At 39.6% G+C, this 13,362-nt stretch overlaps 1 protein-coding gene across 3 annotated transcripts; it reads right to left on the bottom strand.

Moving 5' to 3' along the window:
• Window positions 1–1,092: 1,092 nt before the first annotated feature.
• Window positions 1,093–2,984, bottom strand: LOC140520365 (vacuolar ATPase assembly integral membrane protein VMA21-like). 3 transcript variants are annotated; one of them, XM_072634269.1, is made up of 2 exons: window positions 2,847–2,984; window positions 1,093–2,233 (listed from the first exon to the last, which is right to left on the bottom strand). In XM_072634269.1, exon 2 carries the CDS (start codon window positions 2,132–2,134, stop codon window positions 1,841–1,843), a length of 294 nt encoding a protein of 97 aa, XP_072490370.1. In that variant the 5' UTR covers window positions 2,135–2,233; window positions 2,847–2,984; the 3' UTR covers window positions 1,093–1,840. The 3 variants fall into 3 exon arrangements, with proteins under 3 accessions (XP_072490370.1, XP_072490371.1, XP_072490372.1); XM_072634270.1 differs by having other exon boundaries at window positions 2,641–2,909; XM_072634271.1 differs by lacking the exon at window positions 2,847–2,984 and adding an exon at window positions 2,326–2,408.
• Between the last annotated feature and the right edge of the window lie 10,378 nt (window positions 2,985–13,362).

The raw sequence follows: 13,362 nt of genomic DNA, 5'->3' as shown, positions 1-13,362 counted from the left end.
TCACCTGCAGATTTAAGCACATGCCAAGTAAGGTAGAGCTCATATACCAGACGAACACTTGGGAACTGCAAAGATGAAGAGTACTTGAATCTCACACTGGAAATTCATTTTAGAAACAGGAAAAAAGACACCTACTACTTTCACCCCAAGCACCACCACTAAAGGACAACAAAAGCCTAGAAATGACATAAAAAGAAATTGCATAACTTTTATAGGTAGTAACAAAGAGTTCCCATGAACATAAAGCAAGAACTATGAAGACTTCCAGAAGACAACTCCACATCAACCCTTAGTAGCCTAAAAAGAAACCTTTGCAGGAAGTCTAGGTTTCACACTTTCCATTCACAAGTCATCTGCATTGGCAGACAACACTGAAGGGCAAGAATAGGGGCCAATAAATTCAGACACTCTTTATATTTTATTACTTCTCAATCATATAAACTGCAGTCTTTTCATTTGGTATTTACCTTTAATCATGTCTCCTCACTCCCTCAGTCTACTTTTAGTATTGTTACTTTAAATTCCATATAGAAAAACCAAGAACAAAGGCAAATTGAAAAGGTCCCCTTACCATCATATCAGAAATTCACCACAAGGAAACTGATATTGAAAACTGATTTCTAGTAAAAAAGATCCAGTGAGACTGACCTATAATGAAGTGACCTATGTAAACACCTACCAGAAAAACTTGGAAATCAGAGATGGGTGAAATCCTCATTTGCTTAAATCAAGAATTTCTCTAAAATTAGGAAATGCCCACAAACACTGGACACTGTTGATTTCAAAAGGCTGGAAAGAACACTAGCCTAAGGCATTTCAATCTCAACGTATAATCTATGCTCCCCACCTCCAAACAAGAATAGCAGCATTTTAAAATCTTGGAAGAGCCAGCAAACATGACATACAACTCAGCCAGTACTTCAGCAATATTTGTTACTGAATAGAACTTTGTTCTCATCCACAAGACGGGGGACTTTCAAGGGGTGCATTTCTTGGGTACCTAAAATCACCTAGCCTCAGGATAACAGGAAAGTTCTACTTACTAGATGGTGACTATGCAAACTATGGAATTTATGTTGGATTAAAACTCGCTGTTTTTTAAATAATTTATTGTAGTAAAAAAGAAACTTAAGTTCTCTTTCAATAGTCAGTTTACTAGTGAATCAGGATCCCATTTTAGTATATACATCCTTCAGAAAACCAAAAATGCTTCAATATGAATGGATGTGATTTATTCCAGTTTTCCCCCAAAATAACGTAGTACAGAAAAGTTTACACTACTGAATAACCTTTAACGTGCAACATTTCTAGGAAAGATTTGTGTATAAAACCTGAGCACATCTACATGAAAGGAAAAAACAAACTAACGACCTGAGCAGTTTTTCCTCATTTCCAGTGTAAAGTGCATTTTAAGTTGCTAGTTAATTCCTGAATGTGCCCTGAACAATTTTGTGTGTCTATGCAACAAAACATTGCAAAATAGATTTTCATCGTAAAAGATTCATTCTAGTGTCTAAAACCTAAGCACATGAAAAGAAAACAAAAAGACAATCTAGTGGCCTAGTCTTTACTCCTTTCCAGTGTAAAATGCAGTTTCATATGTTTGATAAAACCTGCCTGTGTCATGAACAATTTTGCATTTAATACAACAAAACATTGCAAAATTTCTTTTCTTTGTGAAAAGGTGGAATTCTTGGCTTATCAGTTGGACGAGCGGACAGAAATGACCTTGATTTCACAAACCACTGTACTACAGGGGAGCCGTGGGCCACCTCGGCCTGATTGTCAACGTTCCCGCACCTGTTTCCTGATTCCAATCTCCACCAAAGGGGTGGGGCCCTCAGTCCTGTTTGCCTTCCCGCCACTGGCGAGAGCCTTCGTTCCACGCCACGTAGACGAAGAGCGCGAGAACCAGGTGAACCGCAACCACAGCCACGATGGCGGCGTAGAAGTAGCTGTCCCTGTCGGACATGCCCAAAGTCCCCTCGAACACGTAGGATTTGGAGGAGAAATACAACCCGATGGGCACGGTGATCATCAAGGCCGAGAACACCAGGAGAGTCCTCAGGGTGGAGGAGAAGGAGCCCTCGGACCTCCGCTCACTCAGCATGGCCTCCTTCTCCAGCGGTTCCATCGAGGCCTGCGATGGGGGGCCGTCAGTGACCGCGACCGTGACCGAGACCGTGACCGCCGAGGCCCTGCCCGGCTCGCTCGCGCACTTGGTCCACGCGGGCTGGGGGAAAAGTGACGTCAAGTTGTCGGCCGTGCACCCCAAAGTGTGGCGTGCACACCGTTCCACCCCTCCCCCCGTATACGGACCCTCACCTCCCAGGTAAAAGGCAACGTGTTTCCTCCACGCCCCCGTTCTCCAGCAGCACGTGGATCCTTCCCCTCGGGCACCCCCTCCTCACCCGGACCCTGCGGCTGGGACGGTGCACTCGGGATTTGGGGAGGACACGGGGGTCCCGGGTTCCAATCCCAGCTGGGCTACTTACACAGGGAGAGGCCGTTTCCTCCCCGAGCCTCAGTTTCCTTATCTGTATAAATGGGAGGGTTGGGCGGGCCGACTGTCCGGGGGTCTCTCCCCGCTGGGAGGCGAAGGCAGTGCCCATTCTCCGTATTTGCCCCCAGTCTCCTCACCTCTTTTCACCTTCTTTGTCCCTGATCGCCATGACAACCGGTGCCTTCCCCTCCCCCACCCGAGACAAGCCGCCGAGTCACGATTCCAACCCCGTGGAGGCGGGCACGTGGCTGCGGAGCTGGGCGCGGGAAACCGAAGGCCCGCGCTGAGCGGCGAACAGGCCGAAAGAGCAGAGAAGCGGAGCAGGGCGGGCGGGGGTTCTCACCTCACAGCCGCCGGACTAGGAAGGGAAGGGCAGAGGCTCCCGAGTGGAACTGCTTTCAATACCGAAAAAAATCGGACTTCCCCAGTTGAAATACCTGAGGCAGCCACTCCCACTCCGCCTTTTTTTTCTTTCCCTTTCCTTCCTTCCTCTCATCTCACCCCTCCCCCGACTCCGTCACCATCCCCACCGCGCAGGCGCAGAACTCCTTTCCCAGCCCCGCCCCGCGCGTTGCCCGGCTTGAAAGGAAGCAGCCAAACCTCGTGGGTCTGGCCCGCACCGGAAGTAAAGTCCTGAGCGTCTTCGCGCCGAGACCGGCGACGCCGGAAGTGGTGGTCGCAGTGCCGTGGGAGCAGCGGGGGTGGGCGTTTTTGCGCTGTCGCCGCTTTGTGGTGGTGGTCGCGGCTCGTCGGGCCCCCTCTCTCCTCATCCCTTTCCCTGCCCCCAGAGATGTCGGCCATCCCGGCCGAGGAGAGCGACCAGCTACTGATCCGACCTCTGTAAGGAGCCCTGGGGAGGGAGAAGCTGCGCGCAGCCGAGCCCGGGGAGGGGGGCGGGGGAGGCCTCGGGGAAGGCCGCGGGGGCTCCTGAGGCGGGGCCTCCCAGCCCCACACTCTGCCCGCGCCTGTGGGCTCGGCCTCATTCACCTGCGGATCTCTACCACTTCCTTAAAAGCCACTTTGCTCAGGAATCCCTCCCTGATCCCTTCCGTGGCCACCGCTGGTGGCAGGGCCTTTTCCCTCAAACTTGCCTTGACACTATTTTGCGTGGCTCTGCGCCGCAAGATCCCTTTGTGTTCATTGTCATCCCCACCCCTCGTCCGACTGAGCTCTGAGGGCCTCTCTGTCCTGTCTCCCCTGCGGGCAGGAGGGTTTGCCTTGTGTGATCCACGAGTGAACCGGGGACTAAAAGACATGGTGGCCAAAGACCTCCCCCCCCCCCCCCCGCCGAGTTGGCCGAGCTGGAGTTTCCTTCCACGTGAAGGCGAGGGGTTCTGACTCCGCGCCTCTCACAGGGTCGGTTTCTTTTTGAGAATCCAGAGGAAGAATTTATACGGAAAGAACTGTAAACATCCGAGCAATTATTACCTGACAAGTGCTGGTTAAGTTTCTGTTCGGTATTGAGTACCTTGTCTTTCGTTAGGAGTCCTTGCCTTCCCCAGAGACATGTAAACAGAAGGCAATTGTTTGTGATCTGGTATGTGTGAGGCACGGTGCTAGACTGGCTCTGCCCGTAGGGAAGTTGGATTATAATTAGAGAAATCATGCATCTATACATAAGTCTGATGCTAGGTAAAATATGCCATGTAGGAAGGAAATATCCAGACAGAGTACTAGAAGAAATCGGAGGAAGGTGAAATCTCGTCCAGGTGGAAGGAGGAAAGTAACGCACCAGGAAAACCTGAGTTAAAATGTAGCATCACTCAGGTAATAGCTGTGTGACCCTGAGCATTTCATTTAATTTCTTTCTGCCTCAGTTTCCTCATCTCTAAAATGTGGATGACAATAGCACCAGCTACCTCACAGTGTTATGAAAATGTGATAATATTTGTAAAGTGTGTTGCAAACCCTATAGATCTATATACATACCAGCTATTGTTATAGGTTGATGACATCTAAACTTGGCCTCAAGGAAAGGGAGAGGTTTCAGCAAGCATCTTTTGATGGGAGTCCATTTCAGATGAGGGAAAACATGAACAGAAAAGGTAGGGTGAGAACAGGGAATTATGGAGGGAATAGAGGACCAAATACAGATGAAAAAGTAGGTGGAGCCAGTATTTGGTGGGAGGAAGACATTATACTTTTACACAATAAGTCATGAAACCTCAACTCTTAATTTTTTTGAGCATACTCAGGTTGTACAGGCAGACTGTGGAAGATGAGTTGTAGGCAGGAATTTTAAAAGATGAGATTAGTGATGTTGGAATAAGAGAGAATTGATCAGAACTGTTGTGGCACATTTAGCAGGTTTTGGCAACAGATTGAATGTGCAAACCAATGAAGAGGGAATAATGAAAGATTAAAATTAAAATTTTCATAGTGTTGCATGACAAGAAATAGGAAAATTGAAAGGGGGTGGGTTTGGATAAAGATGTCAAAGAATTGGAGATGCCATCTGAAGATGCACGTAGGGTTTTCTGCTAAGCTGTTGGAAATATAAAACTGAAGTTCTCAGAAACACGTGGACTTAGGAATTTGGAAAGCAAGAAATCAACAAGTATTTATTAAACACCTACTGTGTGCCAGGTGTCTGCCCAGAGGTCATTATGGAATAAGTGGGAGGAGATGAGTTGCACTGGAGAGAGTGTAGAGCAGGGGTTCTTAATTTTTTTTGTGATATAGATCCCCTGGACAATCTGGTGAAGCCTAGGGATTTCTCTGAATAATGTTCTTAAATACACAGTTTTTTAAAATAAAAGCAATTATATTGAAATACAGTCATCAAAATATTTTAAAAACCAGGTTCACAAACCCCATGCAAAGAATCCCTGTAGAAACATGAGAACCGAGGACAGAACCACAGGAGGAACTTCTGACCTTCCAAGGAATGAGAAAAGGAGGAGAAAGATTCAGAAAAAGACTGGAAAAAGTAGTTGGAGAAGAAGGAGAGCCATCAAAGTGTTCCAGTGTCCTGGACGCCAGGGGAGAAAAGGATATCAAATGAATTCAGCAGACATTTATTAAGAGTCTATCAAATACTGAGTTTCTTGTGTTAAAAAAGGATGTTCTCTCCTTAAATAGCTTATATGATAGCAAGTTGTGGAAAGTGGAGGAAGGATACAATTTATATAGATAATTGTATAAAAAGTTAAGATTTGATGGAGGCTAGGGAGAAAACCAAAATACTCTAGGAAAATTTGTGGAAGGATAGTATACTTTCATTTGGGTTAATCAGGCCAGACTTGAAGATGGAGAGGTATGTGAACTTGGTTGTGAAGGAAGAACTTAAATAGAAATGAGAAGAGAATATAGTCTAGGCTTCAGAGACAGCTTATGCAACTGTGTGGAGGTAGGAAATAACCTGTTAAATTTGAAAAACATTTAGTCTAGTTTGGCTGGAACATGAAGTGTAAAGTAGACTAATGTGCTAGAAAGTGAAGTTGGAACCAATTTGCAGAGGACGTAAAAAGCTAAACTGACGGGTTGTATATAGCTAGCCATTGAAAATTTAAATTGGAAAATGTGATCTCTAATCAGTAAGTAAACATTTATTAAGCTGTGAGTCAGACACTTTACTAGCACTGGGAATACCAAGAAAGACAAAAGACAGTCCCTGTGCTCAGAAAGCTCACAAACTGATGGGGAAGACAGTATGCAAACAACTGTGTACGAACAAGGTATCCCAGATAAATTGAAAATAACAGACAAAGCAGTAGAATTAAGAGAGTAGGAAAGGCTTCCTGTAGAAGGTGATATTTTAGCTGGTACTTGAAGGAAGCAGAGATGAAGAGGGAGAGCATTTCCATGCATGAAAATTCTAAGTCTGGACTTAGAATGTCTTGTTCAAAGAACAGAAAGTAGTCCAGTGTCACTGAATTAAAGAGTATTGGGGATGGGGAGAGTGGTGTATAAGAAGGGTAGAACTGATGGAAGCATAAATGGAAGGGTTAATCTTAGAATAAAAGAAGGATTATTGTGTTACAGTTCTTCAAGCACTCTATGTCCCAGATCTAATCCCTTAAATCTATTACCTCCACTTTATGTTCATATATATTTAGGCCATATTTGTATGTTCTGATTGTTTTCCCTACTTTTTCCAATTTAAATCTGAATTTTTAAATAACCTCATCATCTGAGCCACAGTCAGCTCCAGGTCTTATTTTAACTGACTGAATAGAGCTTCTCCATTTTTGGCTGGAAAGTATATGATCAAATATGATTTCTGTATTGACCATCTGGTGATGTTTTTCTTGGCAGAGACAAAGTGGTTTGTCATTTCCTTTTCCAGTGAATCTTCTTTTGTCAGAACTCTCCACTATGATCTGTCCATCTTGGTTAAGCCTGCACAGAACAATTCGTAGTTTTGTTGTTCTGCACAAATGCCTCTGCCTGGAGAAGGCACTGATCCAGGTGGGGATCACCATTGACATCCTTACTATAAACCAGAAGATGTAAATTATGGTTAAATGTAAAAACTGATTTATGTGTTCTTCCTAAAAAAGCAAATAAAGGCGTTTATTTTTTGTTTAAAAGCAACAAGAGTTAACACTTGCTCATTTTGTGTTTAATTTTTCATGGGCCTCTTCAACAATCTGGTATCCTATGGACTCCTCAGAATAATTTTTTAAATGCATAAAATAAAATAGGTGGGATTATAAAACGATCCAATTATCAAAATAGACTTATCAGTTTTTAAAAATTACTCTTCTACTCTTGTAATGTACTTTAGTTACATAAATGTAAGGAGCAAAAAGCACTATGAAGAAAATTGCAGCATACATACCATCCTTTGTAAAGGATGGAACAGGTAGAGATTGTATGAAAAACTAAGTCCTTCAAATGGAATTAATACATGGTAGCATCCATGCAAAAATTCATAGAGGATGGCAATGGAAAATAAGATTCAGGATTAAGAAACAAGTGAAACCAAAAACTTGCACATTTCTTGGAAGCTTTTTTCCTCTATATCATGATTATTTTATCAGAGAAAGTTTGAAGGTACTAAATTTGGCAAACCCCAAACAGTAATACAAAATGAATTTGACTGTATCTTGACAGCTTTGTTCTATTAGAGCATTAACTAGTTACAGCAAAGGTCTTAAGTCAGTACTGTTATAGGGATAAAGGTAAGAAGAGATGGCCAGGTATAGATGAAGCAGCTCAGTCTTGATCTACGTAAAAAAGCTACTGACAACAAAAAATAATGAGAAATGGCTAAAGGAGAAGACATCGATGTGTACTAGCTCCATTTCCTACAGAAACTTTACCCATATGAAGCGAAGAGGCCAAAACATCCTTGAAGCCCCCCTTAGCGCGTGAATAATATTTAATCTTTGCTGAACTAAGTGGAGAAACCTAGCAGCCAAGGAAAACTAGTTTATGCTGTAAATTTAAATTCATTTACAAAACCTTATGGAAGATGGTGAAAGATTGCAAATAACACTTCTAATGTTGCTGTTCATGCTTCATTTTCTAAGAAATGACCTCATGACATCATAGGTGATGAGTTGTACATGAATTAAATTTAAGTGAGGCAGAATTGCACAAAGATTTCAGCCTTTTCCAGAATCATCAAAATCCAGTGGCGTGACAAAAAACAATGCAAGACTCAATTTTGCCAGATCATTCTAAAAGCATTAAGAAGTAAAACTGGAAAGACAACAGAGAGATGAAAAATAAGAGTGAATCCTTCAGTGTTTCTATAATAAACATCCCCAGTGACAGGAACTACCATATCCTGATGTGTTTGTCACATGAGAAAGTCGAAATCATACTACAGACCAAAAGGGGAAGAGTAGTTAAAATAGACTGTGTATACAAGTGTATATGAAATCTACTAGATACTAGTTTTGAAAACATTCAAAGATCAATTTTCAAGATAGCTTTGAAAGATGGGAAGATACTAAATAATTGGGGAAAAAAGTTCACAGGCATCATTCACCAAGGATCAAATTCACATAGGTATCCATATGTCTGCTTGCTCACATCTATGAAATCCTTGTGAGAAAATCTATACAGATATCAAGATTAGTCGTGATGAAAGTATGAGAAAGGACCAGGCAGACTCGCTCAAATTATTTCTACAGCTGACCACATCTTCATGGTTCTGCTATTGTCTAAAAAATTTAAAGACGTTAAGATCCCACAGCATTTACTGATTATAAACAGGCATTTAACTTCCTAGAGGAAAAGGCAATTCTTAAGACTCTCCTCCAGTGAGGTTTTTCTCAGGTGTATATTGAAATTATCTGAAAGATCCTTTGATACAACCACAAAAATAATCTTTCTTCAGTGATCCTATGATTATTATTATCAAGCAAGGCATAACATAGGGGAGTTGTACTTGTTAGTTATTTGCCATTTTCAGGTAAGATCCAGGTAGGAAAGAAATGGTATCATTCCTCAAATCAGAAAAACCATTCATCAAATCTGTTGGCAGATTACATTATGTGTTATGTTGTTGTGTTGATTGCATTAAGCCCCAAGGTGTTCTCTTTAATGAGATAACCACTCAAAAGAGTTTGACCTAATAATCCACATATGACAAACTAAGTAGAAGAAAAATGCCTATTTTCCACACTGTTACCTGTAATCATCTGGACAGTTTATTGAAGTAGTCCATTAGAACAGTTATCTTGCACAGTATTGCAGAAGGATAGTGAGTTGAATGCAGAATTAAGTAGAAAGATGAAAGCTGGCTAAATTGCATTTGGGAGATTGTAAATCCCTTTTCAGTGGTCATGAGCTGCTGTCTTTTTTAACATTAGTATTCTTGTTGAGCTTCATGGTTCTGAATTGTAGAACTCACAGAATAAAGTATAGAAGACTGAAAAAGGCAATGAAGTTATGTGTTGGTTGTTTATTGACTAGCATATTGTCCCTAGTGACTTATACTATCCAGGAAACAGATGGAATGAGAAAGAAAAAAATAAAGCTCTCCAGCCAGATTGTTAGAGGAGAACCTATGGAACTTTCAGAGACCTCTTGGAAGGCCTCAGATATATTAGATGGATCCTCAGTAAAGAATTTCTCAGAAGGCAGGGATAAGAATCATCGAGTAAGAAAGTGATCTGCACCATGTACCTACTTCAATGAGATCACAGATCCATCTAAGGGGATTTGCCCTAGAATTGGGTTTGAGTCCTGTCTTGGCCACTTACTAGTGTTTTGACTGCAGGCATATCAGCAAACTTTTCTGTTTATTGATCTGTATTATGGGAAGTGTTAAGGGAAAGGTATGTGGACTAAATGACCTGTAAGGTCCCTTCCAAATCAATTTTTTTACTCTTGTTATTTCTGTTATATATTATTCTTTATGAAAGTCATACTCTGACTCATCATGGTAGAGAAATAACCTTGGGTTCTTGAAACCTATGCTACTACAGTAAGAACTCAAGTCTTGCAAGCTGGAAAGGTTTGAAGCAGTAGCTCAGTGGCATATTTCACATCTCACCCAAGCAAAGTTTAGAGAGGCTCATTACCAGAGAGTTGGCTCCTAGATAATAAATAATTTTACAGCAATAGTGAAGTTGGCCTTCTAAGTAAAGAGGAGATAATGATCTGCCCTGCTGCAGGAAGGACAAATACCAATGAAATCTTGGGTGTTTAGAGTATTCTCTTATTTTTAAAAGGCCGTATAGATAATCAGTTATTAGTAAATAATTTCTACTTTTAGTATTTAACTTCCATAGTATCACAAGCTAAACGGTGGTGTGTGGTAATTTCTTTCTCCTAACTAGCTAAAGATATTCCTTTGATTTTTTTTCAATTTCTGTTTAGTTTAAAGCACATCTACTATGTAAAATAATCTTATTCATGTGTACTGCACAAACCAATACTTCCCTAATTTATTCATTCAAAAATATTTTTGAGTGCCCACTGTACCAGGAAAGAATACTTGAAATAACATGAGTTTATCATTGGAGTGCCTTCATCTTTGGTATTATACTGACAATGCCAAAATAAAAATTTATGTCTATCCATTATTATCCTGCCCAACAGAAAAAGGTAATAAATTATATCCTAATCATTATATCTCAAACCAGTTTTTTAAAAAGTTGACAACTGATAAAAATAAAATTGGCAGCTTGACATTGTCTACAGAATAAAACCAAAATTGTATACAAGGCCCTCGATAATATAGGGCCAGCCTATTCTCATTTCACTAACTTACTCCATACTGTACTTAATGTTTCTAAGTTCCTTTTTTTCTGGGCCCTAATTAGTACTTTCTATTTTCAAATATCTTTACTGATCCAGTGCTGAAAGGCAGAGATAGTCAATGCATCCTTGTCAGATCATAATGCAATAAAAATTATATGTAATAAAAGGCCATGGAAAGATAAACCGAAAATTGATTGGAAACTAAGTAAACTAAATCCTAAAGAATAAGTGGGCTAAACAACAAATTGGAGAAACAATCAACAACTTCATTCAAGAGAATGACAATAATGAGATAACCTACCAGAATGTATGGGATGCTGCAAAAGCAGTTTTTATGGGAAGTTTTATATCATTGAATGCCTACATGAATAAAATAGAGGAAGAGGAGATCAGTAAAATGGGCATGCACCTAAGAAAACTAGAAAAAAAAATTGAAAATCCCCAAGTAAATACCAAATTAGAAATACTGAAAACCAAAGGAAAGATTAATAAAATTGAAATTAAGAAAACTACTGATCTAGTAAATAAAACTAACAGTTGGTTTTATGAAAAAAACAATAAAATTGATAAACCGTTGGTCAATTTAATTTAAAAAAAGAATGAAAACCATATTACCAGTATCAAAAATGAAAAGAGTGAACTCACCTCCAATGAGGAGGAAATTAAAACAATTATTAGAAATTACTTTGCCCAACTGAATACCCATAAATTTGACAATCTAAATGAGATGGATGAATATTTTAAAAAATATAAATTGCCCAGATTAACAGAAGAGGAAGTTGAATAGTTAAATAACCCCATCTCAGAAAAAGAAATTGAACAAGGCATCAGTGAACTCCCTAGGAAAAAATCTCCAGGGCCAAATGGATTTGCAAGTGAATTCAATCAAATATTTCAAGAACAATTAATTCCAATACTATATAGACTATTTGGGAAAATTGGGGAAGAAGGAGTCCTACCAAATTCTTTCTGTGATACAAAGATGATTCTGACACCTAAACCAGGAAGAGCCAAAACAAAGAAAGAAAATTATAGACCAATTTCTCTAATGAATATAGATAGAAGAATTTTAAATAAGGTATTAGCAAAAAGAATACAGCAACTTATCATGAGAAGAATACATTATGATCAGGTAGGATTTATACCAGGAATGCAGGGCTGTTTCAATATTGGGAAAACTATCAGCATTATTGATCATATCAACAACAAAACTAACAAAAACCATATGATTATCTCAATAGATTCAGAAAAAGCTTTTGACAAAATACAACAGCCATTCCTATTGAAAATACTGGAGAGCATAGGAATAAATGGAACCTTCCATAAAATAATAAGCAGTATCTACCTAAAACCATTAGCAAGTATTATATGTAATGCATTTCCAGTAAGATCAGAGGTGAAACAAGGATATCCATTATCACCACTGTTATTCAGTATGGTACTAGAAATGTTAGCTTTAGCAATAAGAGAAGAAAAAGAAATTGAAGGAAAAAGAATAAGCAAAGAAGAAACTAAGTTATCACTCTTTGCAGATGATATGATGATATACTTAGAGAATTCCAGAGAACTAAGTGAAAAACTTCTTGAAATAATAACTTTGGCAAAGTTGCAGGTTATAAAATAAACCCAGATAAATCATCTGCATTTCTATATATTACTAACAAAGACCAACAGCAAGAGATAGAAAAAAAAATTCCATTTAAAGCTAGGGTAGGCACTATAAAATATCTGGGAGTCTTCCTGCCAAAACAAACCCAGGAACTCTATGAACACAATTACAAAACACTTTTCACACAAATGAAGTCAGATCTAAGAAAAACATCAGTTGCTCATGGGTAGGCTGAGCTAATTTAATAAAAATGACAGTTATATCTAAATTAATTACTTCTTCAGGGCCATACCAATCAAACTACCAGATAATTATTTTCTGGAACTAGAAAAAATAATAATCAAAATTCATCTGGAAGAACAAAATGTCCATAATATCAATGGAACTAATGGAAAGAAATGGTAGGGAAGGTGGCCTAGCCCTACCAGATCTCAAATTGTATTATAATACAGCAATCATCAAAACCACTTGGTACTGGCTAAGAAATATAGGGGTAGACCAGTGGAATAGGTTAGGTATTCAAGACACAGTAGTCAAAGAATATGACAATCTACTGTTTGATAAACTCAAGGACCCCAGCTTCTGGAATAAACTCACTGTTTTACTAAAACTGCTGGGAAAACTGCATAACAGTATGGCAGAAACTGGGCATAGACCAATGCCTGACATCGTATACAAGAATAAAGACCAAATGGATATATGATCTGAGTATAAAGATTGATATTATAAACAAATTAGGGGAGGAAGGAATAGTGTATTTGTCAGATTTATGGAGAATGGAGAAATTTATGACTAAACACGAGATAGGGAACATTATGAAGGCAAAATGGGTAATTTGGATTACATTTAATTGAAAAGTGTTTGCATAAACAATCCCAATGCAACCAAGATTAGAAAGGAAGCAGAAAACTGGGAAAGAATTTTTGCAACTAGTGTCTGTGATAAAGGCCTCATTTCTAAAATGTATAGAGAACTGAGTCAAATGTACAGGAGTACAAGTCATTCCCCAATTGATAAATGGTCAAAGGACATGAACAGGCAGTTTTCAGAGGAAGAAATTAAAGCTATCTCTAGTCATATGAAAAAA

This window comes from Notamacropus eugenii, chromosome 1, assembly GCF_028372415.1.
Source record: "Notamacropus eugenii isolate mMacEug1 chromosome 1, mMacEug1.pri_v2, whole genome shotgun sequence".
NCBI classification, from domain to species: Eukaryota; Metazoa; Chordata; class Mammalia; order Diprotodontia; family Macropodidae; genus Notamacropus; species Notamacropus eugenii.
The sequence above is the reverse complement of the archived record's forward strand: the minus strand, read 5'-3'. Positions and strand labels throughout refer to the sequence as shown.

Coding starts and splice junctions, on each gene's coding strand:
- LOC140520365 (XM_072634269.1), bottom strand. CDS start 2,134: ATGGAACCGCTGGAGAAGGAGGCCATGCTGAGTGAGCGGAGGTCCGAG.